Raw genomic sequence first — 17,984 nt, forward strand, 5'->3', positions numbered from 1 at the left:
CCCACCTACCATTTTCCAGTGGCCCGCGATGTGACAAAAAATATATATAATACAGTATTAAAAATGACATTTGACATGGACCACAAGGTTGGTTAAAAAAGGTGAAAATGGGCAGAGTGAGAAGGGAGGATGTACTGTACAACTTTTCTCGATTATTGCAAGATTCAAGTAAATGATTAAAAGAATAACACAATTTATATGTCATATTAGATATTCTTAACACATTTTTTGGGAGGCATGGGGGATCAACTATATATTTTCATTGATGTATTCATATTTAACAATTCCCCCACAGTTCTGAAGGTAAAACTAATACACATCAGTATACAGTCTTTTTTTTTTTTTGGTCACTTTTCTTTCCTTCCCTGCAGCCCTCCTGAGACAAAGGACGTCGTCATCGACCTTCCGGACGCTCAGCGGCAGGAGTGGATTGCTCAGTACTTTTCTTTTTGATTTGACAGCACACATTTACATGCACATGCACACGCGCACACACAAACACACACACACACAAACCTGCAGCCAGAAACACACTAGGATTCAGCAGCATGTCAGCCAAACTTTCAAAAAAAAATGTCTCGATTTAAACTACTACAAAAAAAGAGAGAAAGTGTTTGTTTTCTATATTGTTTGGAAAAAAAACTATTCGGGCTTGCTTCAGTTTATGAAATAAATGATTGGCAGCTTGAGGAGATGATGTCATTCATCTTCAGGTCTATGTACTTGTGCGTACTTTTTCTTGAAGGACGCCTGTGTCTTACTAGTACCATTTTCCCAATACGAGTGCCACTTTTTAGCACGCAATTAAACTTGACTGGTCAACTCTTGTGGTGTACTGCTACTTGGCCAAACTAGTAGGCATGCCTCACACTAATAATGTCCCGGACTCGACTAGTAGGACCAAAATACACACTAGTAACATGTGCTTGTCCAACTAGTATGCCAAAAATGTCCTATAAGTGTCCAAATGTCAAAAAGTAATGGAAAAATGTTACTAGGAAGACAGTTATACTTAAAGTGCCTGTAAAGTGAAAATGAGTTTCTTCTAAATTGGACACAATACAGAGATCATAAACAACCCTGAAAATTTTGAATGATTAAAAAAAATTGCTAAGCATCTAAAATGTGAATTCCACTTGTCGGCTGTCACATTGAATTAGAATTTCAATTTTTAAAAATTTGTCTGGTTCTTCTGCCATCTCTCCATGACATGCATGCACTCAATGCTACGACGAGCCGCTCTAAAGTGGCCATGCCAGTCCAAAGTCCTGGTCCACCCACTGGCTGTTAAATTAAAAAATATATATGTAAGAAAATCCACTCTCCTTGCTTTTTTGCCTTTTCCTGCAAGACGTGCGCACACTCGCGGCTGACAATGATGCGCTCTAAAGCGGCCGTGCTAGCGGACTGTCTGAAAGGACCATTTTCGGAGTGTAAGCATCGCTAGTTTGGCAACGGCGTGTCAACGAAAGCACGGGGGGATGTCATTTGTGTGTCACTCAACCACGCCCCCCACCCCACCCTCTCAAAAAATCTGGCACGTTGTCAGCAGTTATCTTCAACCATGCAAGATGTTTTTGAAACGATTTTCCGAATTCACTTTACATGGTCTTTAAGATGGATTTAAGGATTTGGAGGAAATGCTCAAACGGCATTGGCATCTTGAAATCAAAGATATGAAATAAATGCTCATCATTCCGATTTTATTTTCTTTTTGGCGAGGGGAATGGGGGGTTGAGAAGTAGACGTGTGTGGGGTTTAGAAGTCCTTGTTGCTCTTCTCTGTGCGTTCCCAAAAAAGATCAAATAATAATAATAGGAGAAAAAAGAAAAAAAGCTGCTTTTCTGTTAGACGCCAGATTAGTCTGTCCGTTTTAGGGGGGGCCATCCTCGTGATAGAAGAAGATAATGATGCTGCTGCTGCTGATGATGATGATGGTGATCTTTTTGGGTAGACTACAAAACTCTTGTTTGTATGCTTGTCTGTCGACACAGATACAATGATGTCTCACTGATTTTAAGAGAAAAAAATAGCATTTTATATTTATATTATAATGTGTATGCTGAATAAATTATTATTGTGACATTTATTCTTTTCCCGTCTCCTATTTGGCAAATCTGGTGAAAACAGTTCCATTTACAAATGTGAAAATTATTTTTGCACCTTTCACCACATTTATATTTTGCGCTTGTTTAAAATGTCATTTAACAGTTGTTTATATTTAACCTTTTGCTGCAAAATAATCTGATTCAGATTTTTTTGTATTCGATATAATAGGAATTTTACAGATCATTGTGATAAAACTAAACACTTTAAATGTTAAAAACTATGCGTTTGTGTGAGATTTTATTCATTTTTTCAGGTTTATTAAACATACCAGATTAATCGACTTGCAATTCTAGATATCTGTCGCTAGGGGAAAGCATCACCATTTGTGTTGATCCAAGCGCCCGATCTTTGACCCGGAAAATAAACACACGCTGTGGCGAAAACAAATGGCTGCCACCGGAGCCGCCGGTTCCCCGGGCCGCCTGGTCCAGTACGTCGTGGTCCGCTCGGATCTGGTCCACAAGCTGTCATGGCCGCTGGGAGCCGTCATCACGCAAGCGTGCCACGCCGCCACCGCCGCCGTCCACTTGCACTACGCCGACGGGGACACGCAAAGCTACCTGGCTGAGCTCGACTCCATGCACAAAGTAGTGCTCGGGGTGAGTCGCGACGAACTCCATTGGACGAGTAATAGATTTCAGGCTACTACAATTTAAAACGCGTTTATCATGGATTTACCCCCTTATAACTGTTTTACACATATTTGCATCGCAGAATGTATCATTCGGTGATAACTAATGCCGTTTTTGTTGCTTTAAAAAATGTTTAGGCAGTTTTTTAATAGGCTTGCTGTCGGAATGTTACATTGCGCGTTGTGTTCGTATATTTTGATGTTTTTGTTCTCCATTTTAGTAGGAACGTGTTACAAGTGGGGAGTAAAACTAAAGCCGAACCATAGTCACAACTAAAGATCGTTATAGTTGGGGAAATATTTTTTGTTTTGACCTACGTTATTCTTCTTAAAGGTAGGCAACCTTAACATGGCCTTTTTAAAACCCTGCGACTGGAACATATTAAATGAGTTAAATTCATGAACCAAGATTCCATGTACAGGTTTTCGGTTGTGGCCCAAACTCATAAGATATGGCGATTGCTGATTTGGACATGCTGAAAGTCACAAGTTGTTTCCACAACAGACTATGAACCAAATTCACACTTCATCTTGTGTCCTTCAGGCTCCCGACGAAGCCTCCCTTTCAGGCTTATCTGAGAGCCTGATCCAGGCTGGTGTGGCCCACAAGCTTTGGATCGAGCAGCCTGAGAATATACCCACCTGTCTGGCCCTGAAGCCATACCCCAAAGAAACAGTGCAGCCGCTGCTCCGCAAGTTCAAACTCTTTAAGTGATCTTACCTGCCCATCAACGTCTCATTGGAAAAGCCCGAAAGCCATTCTTACCGCATCCCTATGACTGGAATATACAGGTTTTCCCGGATAAACTGAACTGTATACATGAACATTGAAAAAGCCACTTCTTCCCCCTCATTGAGTTGCCTGTCTTAAAATCCCTTACTTTCAGGATCTAATCGCCTAACTCTTAAACATAAAGGGATTTTTAAGAGTATTCCATGTAGCGATGCCACACACGAATAAGTCTTCATTAAAGAAGCATGACTTCGAACAATGCCATCTTGGCCCCTTTCAGAGAGGGGCCAAGGGACCATGTTAAGGTGTAAAAGGCAGTTTGCATGGCAAGTGTGGTCAAGCAATAAATCAATTATTTCATGAATGAATACATCTAAATTATTCATAATACATGAAGTATTCTTATTTTAATTAACGCTTCATTTTATTTAATAAAGATCAATTCAAAAGCATCTCAATCCTGGTCTGACGGGTATGGTAGCGGAACATCAAGAGGGCCGGAAACCAAGTGGGAGCCAATAAGATGAGTCGTTTGCAAACTTTAAAAGAAGCGGAGCAGTGACTTTCTCACAGTCGATCCAGGGCGCTTGTCTGGGTGCGCTCACATGGTCTGGAATGTCCACCGTTCTGTTGATGATAACTTATTTGAACCTGGGAAACTACGATAACACACACGGTCTGCACAGCACACGTGGCATCTGTAAAAGTGGCGTTTACAGTGGAGTGCCTCATCTCAAATTGACGCCCTATTCTGATGTGGCATCAGAAAGGCTGATACTAATACAGATTTTTCTTTCTGCAAAAATGCTGCTGAGATCCACCGACCATAATACCTAATTGTTAAGATTTCAGGTTCCTTGTCTTTGAGCGTACTTCAGATTCAAAGTTGCTTGTCTTCAAGTGTACCTTTGCATTATAAGGGACGAGTCTGTTAAACATATTTAATGTCCTACCGTACATGTAAGTGTACTTCAGGTTTATATGATCTTTAAATGTACTTCAGGTTCTAAGGTAGCTGTTTTTCAGTGTACTTAAGGTTGGAAGGTGCTCATCTTTAAGTGGACCTTGAGGTTCTAAGGCATAGGTGTCAAACTCAGGTCCTGGAGGGCCGCCGTCCTGCATGTTTTCCAAGTCTCCCTGTTGCAACACACCTGATTCAAATGATCAGCTCATCAGCAAGCTCTGTGGAAGCCTGACATTGAACCTGTTCGTTTGAACCAGGTGTGTTGCAACAGGGAGACTTGGAAAACATGGAGGGCAGTGGCCCTCCAGGACCTGAGTTTGACACCTATGTTCTAAGGTAACCGTATTTAAATGTGCTTCAGGTTCAGGTTGTTTTTGTAAGGTACTTGTAAGTATACTTCAGATTCTCAGGCACTCTTGAAGTGTTTTCTGGTTTCCAAGGCACTCTGGTACTTTCCATTTAATCAAACAATCCTTTATATGTAACATTTGATTCCTGCGGTAGAATTTTACCACACAATAGTGTCGGTACAATTAAAATAATCTTGTTAAATGACGGCCAATCACAGTCTCGAATTCAACATTCTTGCGTTCCTTGCGTAATATTTCGACGCATTACATTAGTCAGGTAACGTTTTCTCATGCTTCTGCTCATGAGCGCGCACGCAGGCTCGGCGCGCGCGTTCCCGCAGCCCTGTTTGTTTGTGTTGGAGCGAGAGAGCTTGGAAATGGCGGAGAGCGCCGAGCAAAGTGACAACTTGGCTTCGCGACCTGGGCCACCACGACGCCCGCGCAGTTTTGGACATACACGGGAGTGACACGCCGAGTCGCCTCACCACCACCACCAGCAGCGCGGACTGGAAGACTCCAGGCGGGCCTTCGGGGGATTTTTAGCGGTCTGGTTGCTTAGCCAAGCTGGCTAGCTGCGGCTAAGCTAACTGACGTTGAGGCTCGCTGGCTTCGAGTCGTGTGTGATTCCCCCCCCCTCCCCTCCCCTCCCCTTTCCTCCTCCACGCAAGCTTGTTTGTCAACAGACGCCGATGGCAACTTGCTAGCCAGCCTGCTAATCACAACAAAAAGCCCAATTTCGGCGAATCGTTTTTTTATCGGATGTTACGTGTCAGCCACTGCTGAGCGAGTGTAAAGTTACCCACCTAAAGTTAGCAACAGACAACCACCCAAAAACGGGCCAACGTTATCCGTCACCCAAGTTAAGTTAGCTGGTTGGAGCTACCTCGGCTGACTGGCTGTTGTTGGACGCCCCGCAACAGCGGGGAGGCGCGGCGGACTTCTCTTGGTTGGGTGGGTGGGGGAAGAAAACAACAACCGTGGAGCGGCTGCGAGAGCACACCGGGAGGACGACGCCTGCTTGTTCCACAACAAGGTAAGCCAATTGAGCAAAGGCTGCTGTGTGCTGTTGACATCCACGATGGGACCCGGCCGCTGCGGCGCGGCCTCCCACGGATGATGCCTTGCCTAGCTTGGACGCCGTGCGCGTGTACGTGCGCGCTAACGCCCCCCCCCCCCCCCCTTCCTCTTGGCCCACCTGTAAATTAATCAGATTCTTACGTAAGCGCACCCGAGCAGCCTCACGCTGTCCTTGCCACCAGAATTTAAGCTGTTTTTTTTCCTCCTCGTCTTCTTGACCTTCTTTTTGGTTTGTTGTGGTTCGAGGCTAATCTGTGCTGTGGGAGAAAGAGGCGCTGCAACATTTGCATGTGTGCAGGCATGGTGTTAGCATCAGCTAATTGAGCCAGTGGATACCTTAATTGGCTTCAAAAGCCTCCCAAAGAGGCACTGATGGATTGTTGTGGACGTTTGTTTGATAAAGAACGCTTCAAGACTAGTAGCTCAGTACCCGAGGTGCCCACAAAGAGAAAAAAAAAATACGCGACCCAAAGTCTACTTAGTTAATGTTCTCTAAAATATGAGTATTGCACAATAAGCACCCTGTAATTTTGCATTTTGGCATGCTTCAATCAAATCTTATTTACTCTTTGTGTCCTCAAGCCGAAGCCACAAAGGTATTGTTTGTGGCGTCGTGGTGCCAAAGAACTATGCTGCAGTGAGTTGAGGAGCTTTCATGAGACAACAGTGGTGCACTAAAAGGCTAATACTCGAATACTTCAAGCAATCATTTTCCTCAGGACCACGAGTCCACGTGTCTCGTCGGGCCGTTCTCGAACCTGTAAAATGGTCAAGAATGAGATATCGAGGAATTCGTATAAAACAGAGACATGTACCTAGCGCCTCCTGCACTTAGGGGACTGGTACCTTTGAACGTTAAAATGGGTGCTCTAAAGTGAGTATTATCAAAGACGCCCAAGACAAAGGTTGTGTTGACGCGATACGGCCGACTTGTTTTTGTCAAGCGCGCCGTTTGATTGATTGTGTGTGTGTGTGTCTCGCTGGGCCTCTGGAGGTTAAGATGTCGTCAGATAAATGTGTTCAGCTATCTGAAGCGCAAAAAGGTGCGCGAGAGCTTTAGACGGCGACTTCATCCGACACCCGTTTTTTTTTTTTTTTTTTTTTAATGTGAGCGGCGGCTCAAAGCAAAAATGTCATTGGTGAGCAAAGTTGAGCGGGTAAGCGATATCTGCTGTGGAATTCCTCCACACTAATCTCTCCAAACAGAAAGCTGGGGGTGGAGGGGGGGGGGGGGGTTGGGGGGGGGCGTCGTGAGGTTGTGTTAAGTGGATCTCTCCGCAGGGTCCAGTCGTTGTTTGGATCCTTGGGAGATTTACTGTTACTCTTGGGGTGGAGCTTTGGAGCAGCCAGTGATTTTTGTTGTTGTTGTTTTTGTCATCTCAATGTCACTCCGGCCCACCGAGGACGTTCATTTTAAAACAAAGCGTTCCTCCTCGCCCGGGCTCTTGTCGTGTTATTCGCCGAGAACGCAGTGAGCACCTGCAGTCAGGTCACTTGACTCCAGGAAGTAGACTGCGGCCGAAGGTCGCCAGCCAACGTTCAAGTCACAACGCTTTTTAATCAACATTAGCGTGAAGACTAACATGAAGTATTGGTTAAGACGAGCACCTTTAGAAAGTATAAAAAAAAACGTTCAAACTCGTACCGTAGAACCTGATATACTCTTGAAGACAGTTGAAGACTATTTTAGTACCTCAAGTACAATTAAACATGAGTACTTCAATAACTTTACACCCTGAAATAGTTCTAGACGAGTACCCAAGCACACTTATGGCAGTGCCTAAGAGTCTAAATGAAACTAGTACCCGAAGAACCTGAAGTTGTACTTCAACTACTACTTGGAAGAGTCATACACAAGAGCGTAAAATGCACTCAGATACGACTACCACAGAATCTGAGGTTCTCTTCCTTTTTTTTTTTTTTTTTTAAATCTGTGCAACAGCAGCCCTCGTTTCACCAAGGCCGTCCATTCAAAAACGAAGCACTCTCACCGTCGGAGCCCTGCAGCTTCTCCTGTGTGTCACTTGACTCCAGGAAGTAGTCTGACTCCATAGTCTCAGGGAGGCCAGCTGCCCTTCATGTCACTATGATTTTTATTTATTTATTTATTTTAAATCAACACGCTCAATCAGCATCTGAGTCTCGCCGTCAGAACTTGGCCACACTTGACTCAACGGCTTTAATCGCCCGCAGCGGCTTCCGGCCTGCGCAGTGCCGTGTCAAGTTAAGTCGGACTGCAGTGGCATCTGCCGGACGTGAACATGGAAAAGTTTGCGCCCGCTCTGTTAGTTAGTTTACTCGCAAGCAGCCTTTGGAAGGTTGTGAATGGGACATTTCAATCGCGACGCTATTGCTGCCTGACCTCATGTCAGATGTTAGGTCGGTCCGGTAAATCCCCCGCGATTAGCAAGCAATTGATTGTCTTTACGCCTTTCACAAATACAAGGCAACAAAATGCTGACAATGCAGAAGACATTCATCAGTGGTAATTACGTCCCGGCGATGAAGAGGTTGATGATGATGATGATTTGGAGTCATGTAGTATGATTCGGCTTTTTGGCTGGTTACCGTTTAAAAAAAAAAAAAGTCATCTGTTTCAAACCCACCGAAACCTCACATCAGCGGTTTGATCTTTGATGATGAGAGCAGTCGGTAGTCCCACGAATTTGCCCTTGTCGAAAAGTCAGCTTTTTTTGGGTCAATTTTCCAGGTGCGGCTGTTGCGTAGAGGAAGCTGTGTTAATAGTTCCAATACATTTCGGAAAGCGGCATCCGTTACTCCTCAACAAATTCAACGTCACGAAATGAACGTTTGCAACTCGCTACGAGAGTTAGCACGGCTACATCAAGTGAAATTCCAGAATTGCCTTGCTCCTAACTAGCTAACAAGCTAACTAGCAAGACTAAACATCAGCTGGTGTAACTTTGCAAGTGGAGAAGAGAAGAGATAGAGCTACCCGTTATCTAAAAAATAAGTATTTCTACTGTCGGTACAACATTTTATTGAAAGGGGAGGGGGGGGGGGGGGATCAACTGTTTATGTTCTTAAATTTTGCCACATTAGTTGGGCTTCCGGTTAGCATACTTGAAAAATTCACTGTCACGAAATGAATGTTTACAACTCGCTACGAGAGTTGGTGCGTCTACAACCGGTAAAATTCCAGTATCGCCATGGTCCTAACTAGCTAACTAGCTAACAAGCTAATTAGCAAGGCAAAACATCAGCTTGTGTAACTTTGCAAGTGGAAAAGAGAAGAGACAGAGCTACCCGTTTTCTAAGAAAAACGTATTTCTACTGTCGTACGACATTTTATTGAGTAAAAAAAAAAAAAAATCAACTGTTTATGTTCTTAAGTTTTGACACATTAGCTTGGCTTCCGGTTAGCATACCGAATGTGATAGCGGCCCATTGCAATGGGAATTTCTCAACGTTGTGGAAATGACGCATTCTGTCCCCTTTTTACAATAACACGGGGACATAAATATTAATTGATACGACGCCTTTCCCAAGGGGAAGGCCACAAAAACGCCGATAGCATTGTCACCAGATGTGAACGAGCGGGAATGAAAAAGCATCCGCAGTATGTCCAGCGTCCAAGGCATGAGTTGAAGTCTAAATGCGTTATCATGAGTGTCCTATGACTCTGATTTTAAGCAATATGATAACTACAGTATGCCCAGTGTCCTATGCTCTCTCTCCCCTATGGTCTTGTGCTCTCCCGACCACATGATCGCCACGTCGTCCTCGCGTGAACCTGCCATCGATGCATTAAATGTTTTATTTAGACCGCCGCAGAAACATACGTACGTGCCGTTCCCCCCTACGTCTGCACCGGATTCGGCTCGGACGCGAATCCTCTCGGAATTTATTTGTTTAGTAGATGAGCCAAACGCGTCATTTGGCCTTTATTTATTTTTTTATTATTATTTTGTTTCCATCCTGGGAAAAAGGCTTGATGGCTATATTGGTGCCGCGCTTTCCAGCCGGGACACAATCGAGCGTTTTCATTACGACGGAGGCCCGGGGCCTGCGCGTCGCGTCGACGCGTAACCGATCGGTTTCTCGTAGCCTGGCTTGCTGCTGTTGTGTTGTTGTCGTTATTGTTGTGGTACGCCCTCTCTCTCCATTTCGGATTCAGTGTGAGACAGCGAGCCGACCCCCCACCCCCCAAGACGCACAAAAGCACAAAGCCGCAAAAGACGAAGAAGAAGGGTGTGCCGCAGCCCCCTTGCGACTTTATTTTCCTGCGGTTTGTAAGCGATGGCCGTCATTGTCAGCCCAAGACTGATCGCATGCGAGGCGGGGGAGTAAAAGGACGGCGAAGGAAGCGAGGCGGCAGGCGGAGAAATTGATCGGGCCGTTGAGACAACGGCGTGACATATTGTTGCCTCCAAAAAGCCTCCACATATGTGCTGCTCCGGCACAGTAAACAAGATGAGAAGTCACGAAGTGGGGACAAAATATAGATTCAATCTTACACAATACTCTCTCTCTCTCTCTCTCTCTCTTTCTGTGCCTAAGAGGCCCGACAGTTGACCCTCAATCCATCACGTAAACCGACGCCATGATACCGAGGCCATATAAGAAAAAAAAAATGGCCACAAATCCCATTTTCTCTTTTTCTAACACTCTTTTGAAAAAAAACTATTCCTCCTCTTTTCTGGCTCGCACCGTTCTCCAAATAAGAAGCAAGCCGCGCTGTTTCTTTTTCACGCCTGCTTGAAATTACTGTCAAGCTCTCGCGTCACGCAAGAGAATTTTTAACATCATCTGTTAGCTTAATGCTAAAAATGTGCTGTGCGTCGCCATGGACGGGCGAAGCGAAAGAAGATGTTCGCTCACAAACTCGCGATATACCGTCGCGACGGGCGTAAACGACGAAGCGACGACGAACCACCGCGGCACAGGTGAACTTCATTTGACCTCTTAACCTCCAAATGTTTCAGTACTTGCGCGGCTTGCTGTTCTCTTTTCTCAAATTAGGCGAATGGCAACATTTGGAATGATGCCCACGATTCCTTTATGTGACTCTCGCGGTCTCCGTATTTCTGTCGCAACCCCGCCGACGACGCTTCGGGACACGTTCAGCTCAGTTGGACTGTCGCCAAAGTCAAAGGCGTCAAGTGGTTCGCTTCGGTTTTGCAACATTACGTCCTTATCCGAGATTATCAGCGCTCGCTTTATTAGTGGCCCCGTTGTGACCTTGCCGAAACAAAACAAACAATTGTAAAACTGTGACAGAGCGAGTAGTGCGGGTTCTGATTGAGATGACGAAACACGACACTTCGGCGTCCTCTAATTCCCTTCACAGTCCAAAAAAACCCCCTTGACAATTGGCCACCTCATCAATCCAAATCGATGCGACATTGGCGGGAGACCTCACGTCATGCTTGAAGCCCTAAAGACAGAAAAAAAAAATCCCCCGAGGTAGAGAAAAGCGCAGACTCACTCAATCGTACAGTCCGACCTTTTCCAGGGCTCGCCGTCATTGATGCAGTTGCGTTTGCTCTGCTAACCTCATTATCCGCAACAGAAGCGTGACTTCACACACAATAAACCCTTTTTTTTTGTTTTTTTGTCCGCTCATGTGGTGCTCAGTTGGACGTGCAAGCAGGCAGTTAATGACTAAATAACAACGCCCAATTAAAGGTAATTTATTTTTAATTTCAGGGGCGTGTATCAAACCGGTAGCCCTTTGCACTCATCCTGAGGACAGCAGAAAGGGCGGCGACCCCTCTGAAAGACCTTCGAAAACAAAAGTACTCAGAAAGATTGAGTACCATGGGAGTCGAGAGTACGCTTCAAGGGCAGTCAGTATCTTGGTACCTTGAAGTACTCCTGAAAAGTTGTACCGTTTGATTCCGAAGTACACGTCACCGAAATACCAAATGTCAAGCGGTGTCAATCAGGTTGTTCCGTTGACGGCGAATTCATCACAAAGTTCATCTAAAACGCGGCGCGGGTTCCTATCAAGTGAAAGAAAGCACGCATTCAAAGCTCTAATTGCAATCCTGCCATTCGGCTGCCATTAGCTCAATAAACAAGCATAAAAAGCGCGCCGACGCCTTGAGGAAATGCGGCCACAATGACTGCGCTCACCAATTATCTAATGAGATAGATGATTACGCAATCAAATGGGCGAGATGGGACAAGTCATGCGTACGCGGCTTAACGTTTGTAAAATACTTTTTCAATTTGACGTCACACCTCCAACCCGGATTATAATAAGCACGTCGGAAAACGGACAGATTGTTTGTCATTCTTTTTTCTTTTTTTTTGGAAATGATTTCGCCTATTCGCGTATTCCGTAAATCGCACCGGCCATAAAATGCATAATAAAGAAGAAATAAAACATATTTAAATCACACCGGAGTGCAAGTCGCATTTTTACGTGAAATGTATTGGATAAAATGCAACACAAAGAACAGACGTGTCATCTTGAAAGGCAATTAACTCATTCACTCCCAAAGACGTTTTTAAACGTCTTTTCAGACTTGGTCTAGAATTGACTGGTACTGAATAAGTTAAAAAAAATAAAATAAAGAGAGAACAGGCTGAATAAGTGTACGATACGCTAACGTTACATGATGCAGAAAAAACGAACTCAGAACGTGCCTGGTATCGTCACGTAACAAATGAAGAGTTATTCCGATAACTAGAGCATGAAGAACATGCTAACAAGTTAACCAAACCATCAGAATCTCTCCAAATCACGAAATCCAATGACATCTTCATCCTCGGTGTCACTTGTGAACAACACCGCCAAATCTAGAGATAGTGATAGCTCTTGTGGTTCAATGTGAAAACGACATGTGAAATGATACAATGATGTGTGAATAATTTCACACAGAAATCCCTCCAGAGTATAAATTGCACCCCTGGCTAAACTATGAAAAAAACCCCTGTGATTTATAGTCCGGAAAATCCGTTATGTAAGAGTTAAAATTGACGTCGGCACGTTTGTGTGCGACTTAAACAACGATGCAGCATCTTGACGCCGTTGTCTTTCTCGCCTCTGCCTCAGGTGCAGTGTTCCCCGCTGCGCCTGCCATGTTGCCATGTGACGGAGGGACCGCGAAGCGACCGTAAGCCTCCTGGACTCCCATCTACTTCGAAGCCCACCTCCTGCTCCACGGACCGGTCGCCATTTTTGCGCTGGACACAAGCCGGCCGCCACATGACTCAGCCCCTGGTGACCTAGACCACCGTAGGTACCTCACGCTTCCAACGAAGCCGCCCAAAATGGCGGGAAAGTCGCGGTCGAGATTTTCGAGCCTCGCCTCCATCTTTGTTGTCTCCCTCCAACAACTGCCTTGCGGAAAACGTTCGAGTCGCTTATCAATCGCGGGCTAACGGCAAGATACGTTTCCCCTCATTGATGAAACCATGAGCGCGCTGACCCGAGCCACCGCCTTGCCACGTGATACGCTCGCCAATGGGAAGTCTTCGTGTCCGTTGACTGATCGCGCGAGCTGCTAGCAGGGGGAGTCAACGGGTGCGGCGTAGCTTTGGGGCCGCGTATGCATTCCATATGGCCTCCATCTAAGAGGGCGGGCCTCAGCAACACTGACTGAGCAGCTTCTCACGGGCGGCGCCGCAGCTCCCGCCGTTACTCTCTGACTCGCAACGCCTACTTGGAACGCTCATCCGAACTAGGCTTGCACGGTAAGAAAGTACTCGAAAAGTAGCGCGATACCCCCACTGTGAAAAAGGAACGATACTTTGTGGTTTCAAATGCCGGCCGGGACTCCCACAAAGACAAGAAAGAAATCGATATGAAGAAAAGTATTTTGGATACTGCTTTTAAAATGTATTAACTTGTTTTTTTTTATTGCACATGATCAGACATTGTACTTCAAGTTACTATCGCCCGGGTACATGTGGTGTGTGTTGACCGTCGGGTTCGTAAATAAGCGCGTCAGTGGGCTCTATAGAAACCAGGCAGGCATCCCGCCCTCTGCCTCGCATTCCCCCCAACCAGGCTCCCAACGTCACGCTGGGCCCCAAAGTAGCTTAAATCACCAACTGGGAACGATTGAAAGTTTTCAGCGTACAGTGAAAAGATTAATAAGGACAACAACGTGTGGCAGCGTGTGTGTGCAGGTTCCCTCCTCCCCACCCCTCCCTCCCGTCGATGTTGATTTCGCGCTGCAGTTACCAGGTGGTCTTTTCCCCACTCACCCCCCCCCCCCCTGCCCCCCGTTGACCATACATTTCTTTGTGTTAAGGAGAGGGGGGAGTCAGGTGGATCTGCTCCACCGCTCTCCCGTGTTTACCTACTCACCTTCTGTTGTGTGTGTGTGTGTATCGTGTTGTTTATCGTCCTGCTGGTTTCTGGTCACATGGACCTGATGGGTTAAGTGTAACCTGTCAACTCAACACAGCAACGGCCCGAACAAGCCGGTGGGCCTACTTTATGTTCTTGTTTAAAACCAGAAGACGGGTTTGAATTCACAGAGTGACTTGTGAAATTAGTGTGCCTTTCCCAAGTGCTTGAACCAGACTTAAATATATGAAAACACTTTTGGGAGGATTCTTCTGCACCTATTCCCCCCTCGTTGGCAGTTTTGCAATTTAGAAGCCAAGTGTGATTGCTTTAAGCTGTCTATCCCTCCCAGAGGCTTTTTACTGTCGAACTGACACCTGAGACATCATTTTGTCCAAAGGTATACTAGCGTAATGCTAACATATAGCAAGAAACAGAAGTTAGCATCATTATTGCAATAATAAATGCACGTTGTAACAATTGCTACCTTCACATGCATGGATCGGTAACGCACACAAACAAAACATAAAACAAAATTCAATTCAACATTGTGTATTTTAACACCAGAAGCATCCCATTTCAATTTTCATGTCTGCACGCTTTGCGCTAACTTACCACGCGAAACGCCGCGGACGGGCTAGCAGAATTTAACTGCGCTATAAACCTTCAGACAAGTGCTCCTTTTAACACTCGGCGGCGTAGCAATGCATACAAACACGCTAATAACCCGCGAGCATGTAATCTCTGCTCTGTGTGAACAACGATACCACTTCTCATACAGTCGTTTAAAGAAAAAAAAAATTGAGCTTTGACCCTTTTGGAAATGTCTTAAGAAAGCCAACGTTTACGCACACACGCACGGCAAAGCCCTGAAAACCACCAGTGGCGAGGGCGCAGAACGAAGGGGTGGTGGGGTTTGGGGGTGGGGGGGCTAAGCAGCTATTGTCGCAGCGACGCTAATCCCTCCTGACTAGCCTTGTTTGCATCCGACCTCAGATCACCCCTCTGACACGCTACTAACACGCAGCGCCGGGGGAAAAAAGAAAAAAAAAAGAGAGGTGCCCGCTGTGCATTAACACCGTGCCCGCGTCCTGTAAAGACCCCCACGCCGACCACCCCCTTGAGCCGCAATTGAGCTCAAGCACATTTCCATGTACTGTATATGCTTCTCTTTCGTACGTTCTCTCCGTAGACTGTTTTCATTCGTCACGCTGTGGTTTTTGAAATATGCGTCGCCGAGGCTGTTTGCCCCATCCATAAATTAAAGGAGGAATTTCCACCACGTCGTCGGACAAATGCAGCCGACCACACTGCACGTCACGGTTCATTATTCACACACCTAGTCATAATATGGATTATTATTATTATGATTATGTTTTTTTTTTTTTTTTTTTTTTTTTTTTACAAGTCTGTCCAGGCAAGTCTGAATTTCACATTTAATCGCTTTCCATTTGTCACTCACCGCAGTTATTCTTCAGTGCCATCGGGCTAACCTGGAGTCGACATTGAGCCTTTCCCCAAGCAAATTTTTTTTTGTTTGTTTTGTTTTTTAAATGTGTAATTGTTGTTGCTGAGCATCGGTCTTTGTTGCCACCCTCTTTGCAGGTCAGTCAAAACTGAAAATGAGCGCCGTCGGGGAAAGTCCCCTGGACTCTGACACGGCCAAGTCACGCAAGAGGAAAGGCTCACCATGCGACACGTCAGCGCAAAGGTAATCTCGAAGACCACTTGCGGTGTAACGTTGAGTAAAAATGTTTTAATGTTGAATTTCTTTACTCTTCTGTTTACATATTTAGTGTCTGTACACCTGTAATTTAGCATGAACTTAATATTTATCTACACACCTCTAATTGGCCATATTTCATGTTCATAAACCTCGGCGGGGGAGTCGTCTCATTTTTTTGATCTTTACATCGTCGATCAGGACTACATTTTTAAAATATACTTAATATTTAACGTCAACGCATGCTTACTGTACCGCATTTATATATTATTCCTTGCTCTGTCCGCTCTCGTGAGCTGACACCCACGGCACTCACCGGGCCTGGCGCCACATGTTAAAGCCACACACGTTCACAGTTACAGATACGACAGTGAAAAAATGTGAGGATGTCAGCCTCAAATGGACAAAAATAATACCAACACCACACATGCGTTTGTTTTAATTTTTTTCATACTGAGATTATTGTTTCAATACACCAAAATGTATTTGTATCCGATTACTTACTTTGGTAATTGCAACGCTAGTACCAAGTTCACATTTTAAAAAATATACCGACCTTCGGTGTACCATAAATCATGTTTACTCCTCTATACAAAAAATCTGACCGTGAAGGGATGTTGACCAATATGTGCGCATTTCTCCTATCGCATGTTTACATTGCATTTCATGTCTGCGCCCAACACATAGCATATCGTCCTCATTTTGACGCAGATTTGCCTCCGTAGTGCCAAGTTGACATCCTATTCGGTGGTCTCCGTTGTTCCCACGTTTACATCTCATTGCTTCCCGAGCCTTCTGCCCGTGTTTAACAACATGAGTGGATTATGTCGGCCCGGGGAAGGTGTGTGCAGACGGCTCATCAGATCACAGGTTAGCCAAAGTTTAGCCGAAGGGTCGAGGTGGAAACGAGGACGCTCTCACACACACATACAAACGTACTCGCAGCTCCCAGAATCAGCGCGCCCGCTCTTGTGAGCCTTTTAAGGCCCAATAGCTGATGTAAGCTGATGTAACATCCCAGCTCGCATTTCCAAAAGCAACCAGTGACCTGCGCGTTCAAACTGCACCCTCCTCCTCACCCCTTCCCCCTCCCTCCCTCCCTCTCTGAGCCACCATGCTTGTATGTTTTGGCCGTCCAATGCACTGACCTACTTTTTGCTGCTGTTGTCCTCGTTCGCTTACACACACACACATGCGCGCGAGCTCACATGTTTTGTTTTTCACGTTTACCACACATTATAGTCGCTCATTGTGAGTGGAGCACACGGTGGCGAGCGTTGAAGGACGTAAGTGCTTTAACCATGTGCAGTCGCGTCTATGTCCAACACGCTCATTTTCACAAAATAAAGTCTTAAAAAAAAAAAACGTTTAAAAGGAGGTCACCTTTAACTCATTCACTCCCAAAGACGTTTTTAAACGTCTTTTTAGACTTGGCCCAGAATTGGCTGGTACTGAATGAGTTAACTTCCGGTGGCGCATGGCAGGAAGTTGACAGCGGTCAGAAGTCACTTGTAGCCAGCGATCAGAGCCGTTAATTCTTTGTCTCAATCTCTCATCTATCTCTTCCTGTCGACGGATGTTTATTTATTTATTGTCTGTCAAAGCTTGATTGTTTGATCAGCAGTGGAGTGGCTTTGGCAAAAAAGTAAATCTGTGAGCTATGAAAGGGGGATGTCAATATGTAAGAATGTTTGCTCCCTGCCAAAAGTCTATGCGAGTCTTTTTGGTCTGGTCAGGGAGTCGGTTTGAGCGCAGGCGTTCATGCGGTCGACCGGCGCTAGCAATGTGTCCCTTTTAAGCGCAATAAAATGGTGACTGTTACATGGGTTGTTAAAGCGGCCGTTCTCAGGGTCCATCGGGGAGTCTGAAAAAGTCAATCCGTGGTTGGCTGAGTTTTTTTTTTTTTCGGCAGCCTGGAGAAGCGGCGGCGCGAGCTGGAGAGTCGCTACATCGGCGAGCTGGCGGAGTTGCTTTCCTCCAACATGGGCGACATCGCCAGTCTCAGCGCCAAGCCCGACAAGTGCCACATCCTCAAGAGCACCGTGGACCAAATCCAACAGATGAAGCGACACGAGCTGGGTAAAGGACCGCGGTTCCACGTCCTATTTCGTTCCACATTTTCACCACCGGC

General features: G+C 45.5%; 3 protein-coding genes across 6 annotated transcripts in view; all 3 read left to right on the top strand.

Annotated features, from left to right (window-relative positions):
• The window catches only part of LOC147185760 (protein FAM184A-like), a 30,428-nt gene extending 28,339 nt beyond the window's left edge, over positions 1-2,089 (top strand). For all 4 annotated transcript variants that reach the window (XM_086104443.1, XM_086104444.1, XM_086104445.1 and 1 more), the window contains one exon: positions 372-2,089. In XM_086104443.1, coding sequence (XP_085960569.1) covers positions 372-453 — 82 coding nt within the window. In that variant the 3' untranslated portion in view covers positions 454-2,089. The remainder of the gene's footprint in view (positions 1-371) is intronic.
• A 398-nt stretch (positions 2,090-2,487) lies between these two features.
• LOC147185761 (putative peptidyl-tRNA hydrolase PTRHD1) lies at positions 2,488-3,925 on the top strand. Its single transcript, XM_086104289.1, has 2 exons — positions 2,488-2,708; positions 3,285-3,925. The coding sequence occupies exons 1-2, from the start codon at positions 2,496-2,498 to the stop codon at positions 3,453-3,455; spliced, it is 384 nt and encodes a 127-aa protein (XP_085960415.1). The 5' UTR covers positions 2,488-2,495; the 3' UTR covers positions 3,456-3,925.
• A 1,219-nt stretch (positions 3,926-5,144) lies between these two features.
• Positions 5,145-17,984, top strand: part of LOC147185762 (nuclear receptor coactivator 1-like) — a 28,856-nt gene continuing 16,016 nt past the window's right edge. Inside the window, exons 1-4 of the mRNA XM_086104373.1 lie at positions 5,145-5,820; positions 12,889-13,071; positions 15,736-15,841; positions 17,766-17,932. Coding sequence (XP_085960499.1) covers positions 15,753-15,841; positions 17,766-17,932 — 256 coding nt within the window. The 5' untranslated portion in view covers positions 5,145-5,820; positions 12,889-13,071; positions 15,736-15,752. The remainder of the gene's footprint in view (positions 5,821-12,888; positions 13,072-15,735; positions 15,842-17,765; positions 17,933-17,984) is intronic.

This window comes from Hippocampus guttulatus, chromosome 23 (assembly GCF_054856545.1).
Source record: "Hippocampus guttulatus isolate MCC_2025c chromosome 23, RoL_Hgut_1.0, whole genome shotgun sequence".
Classification (NCBI taxonomy): domain Eukaryota; kingdom Metazoa; phylum Chordata; class Actinopteri; order Syngnathiformes; family Syngnathidae; genus Hippocampus; species Hippocampus guttulatus.

Bases quoted from the DNA above. Each gene is read 5' to 3' on its own strand.
- LOC147185761 (XM_086104289.1), top strand. From the start codon at position 2,496: ATGGCTGCCACCGGAGCCGCCGGTTCCCCGGGCCGCCTGGTCCAGTAC. The intron at 2,709-3,284 runs GTGAGTCGCGAC...TGTGTCCTTCAG, and splicing joins TGCACAAAGTAGTGCTCGGG to GCTCCCGACGAAGCCTCCCT.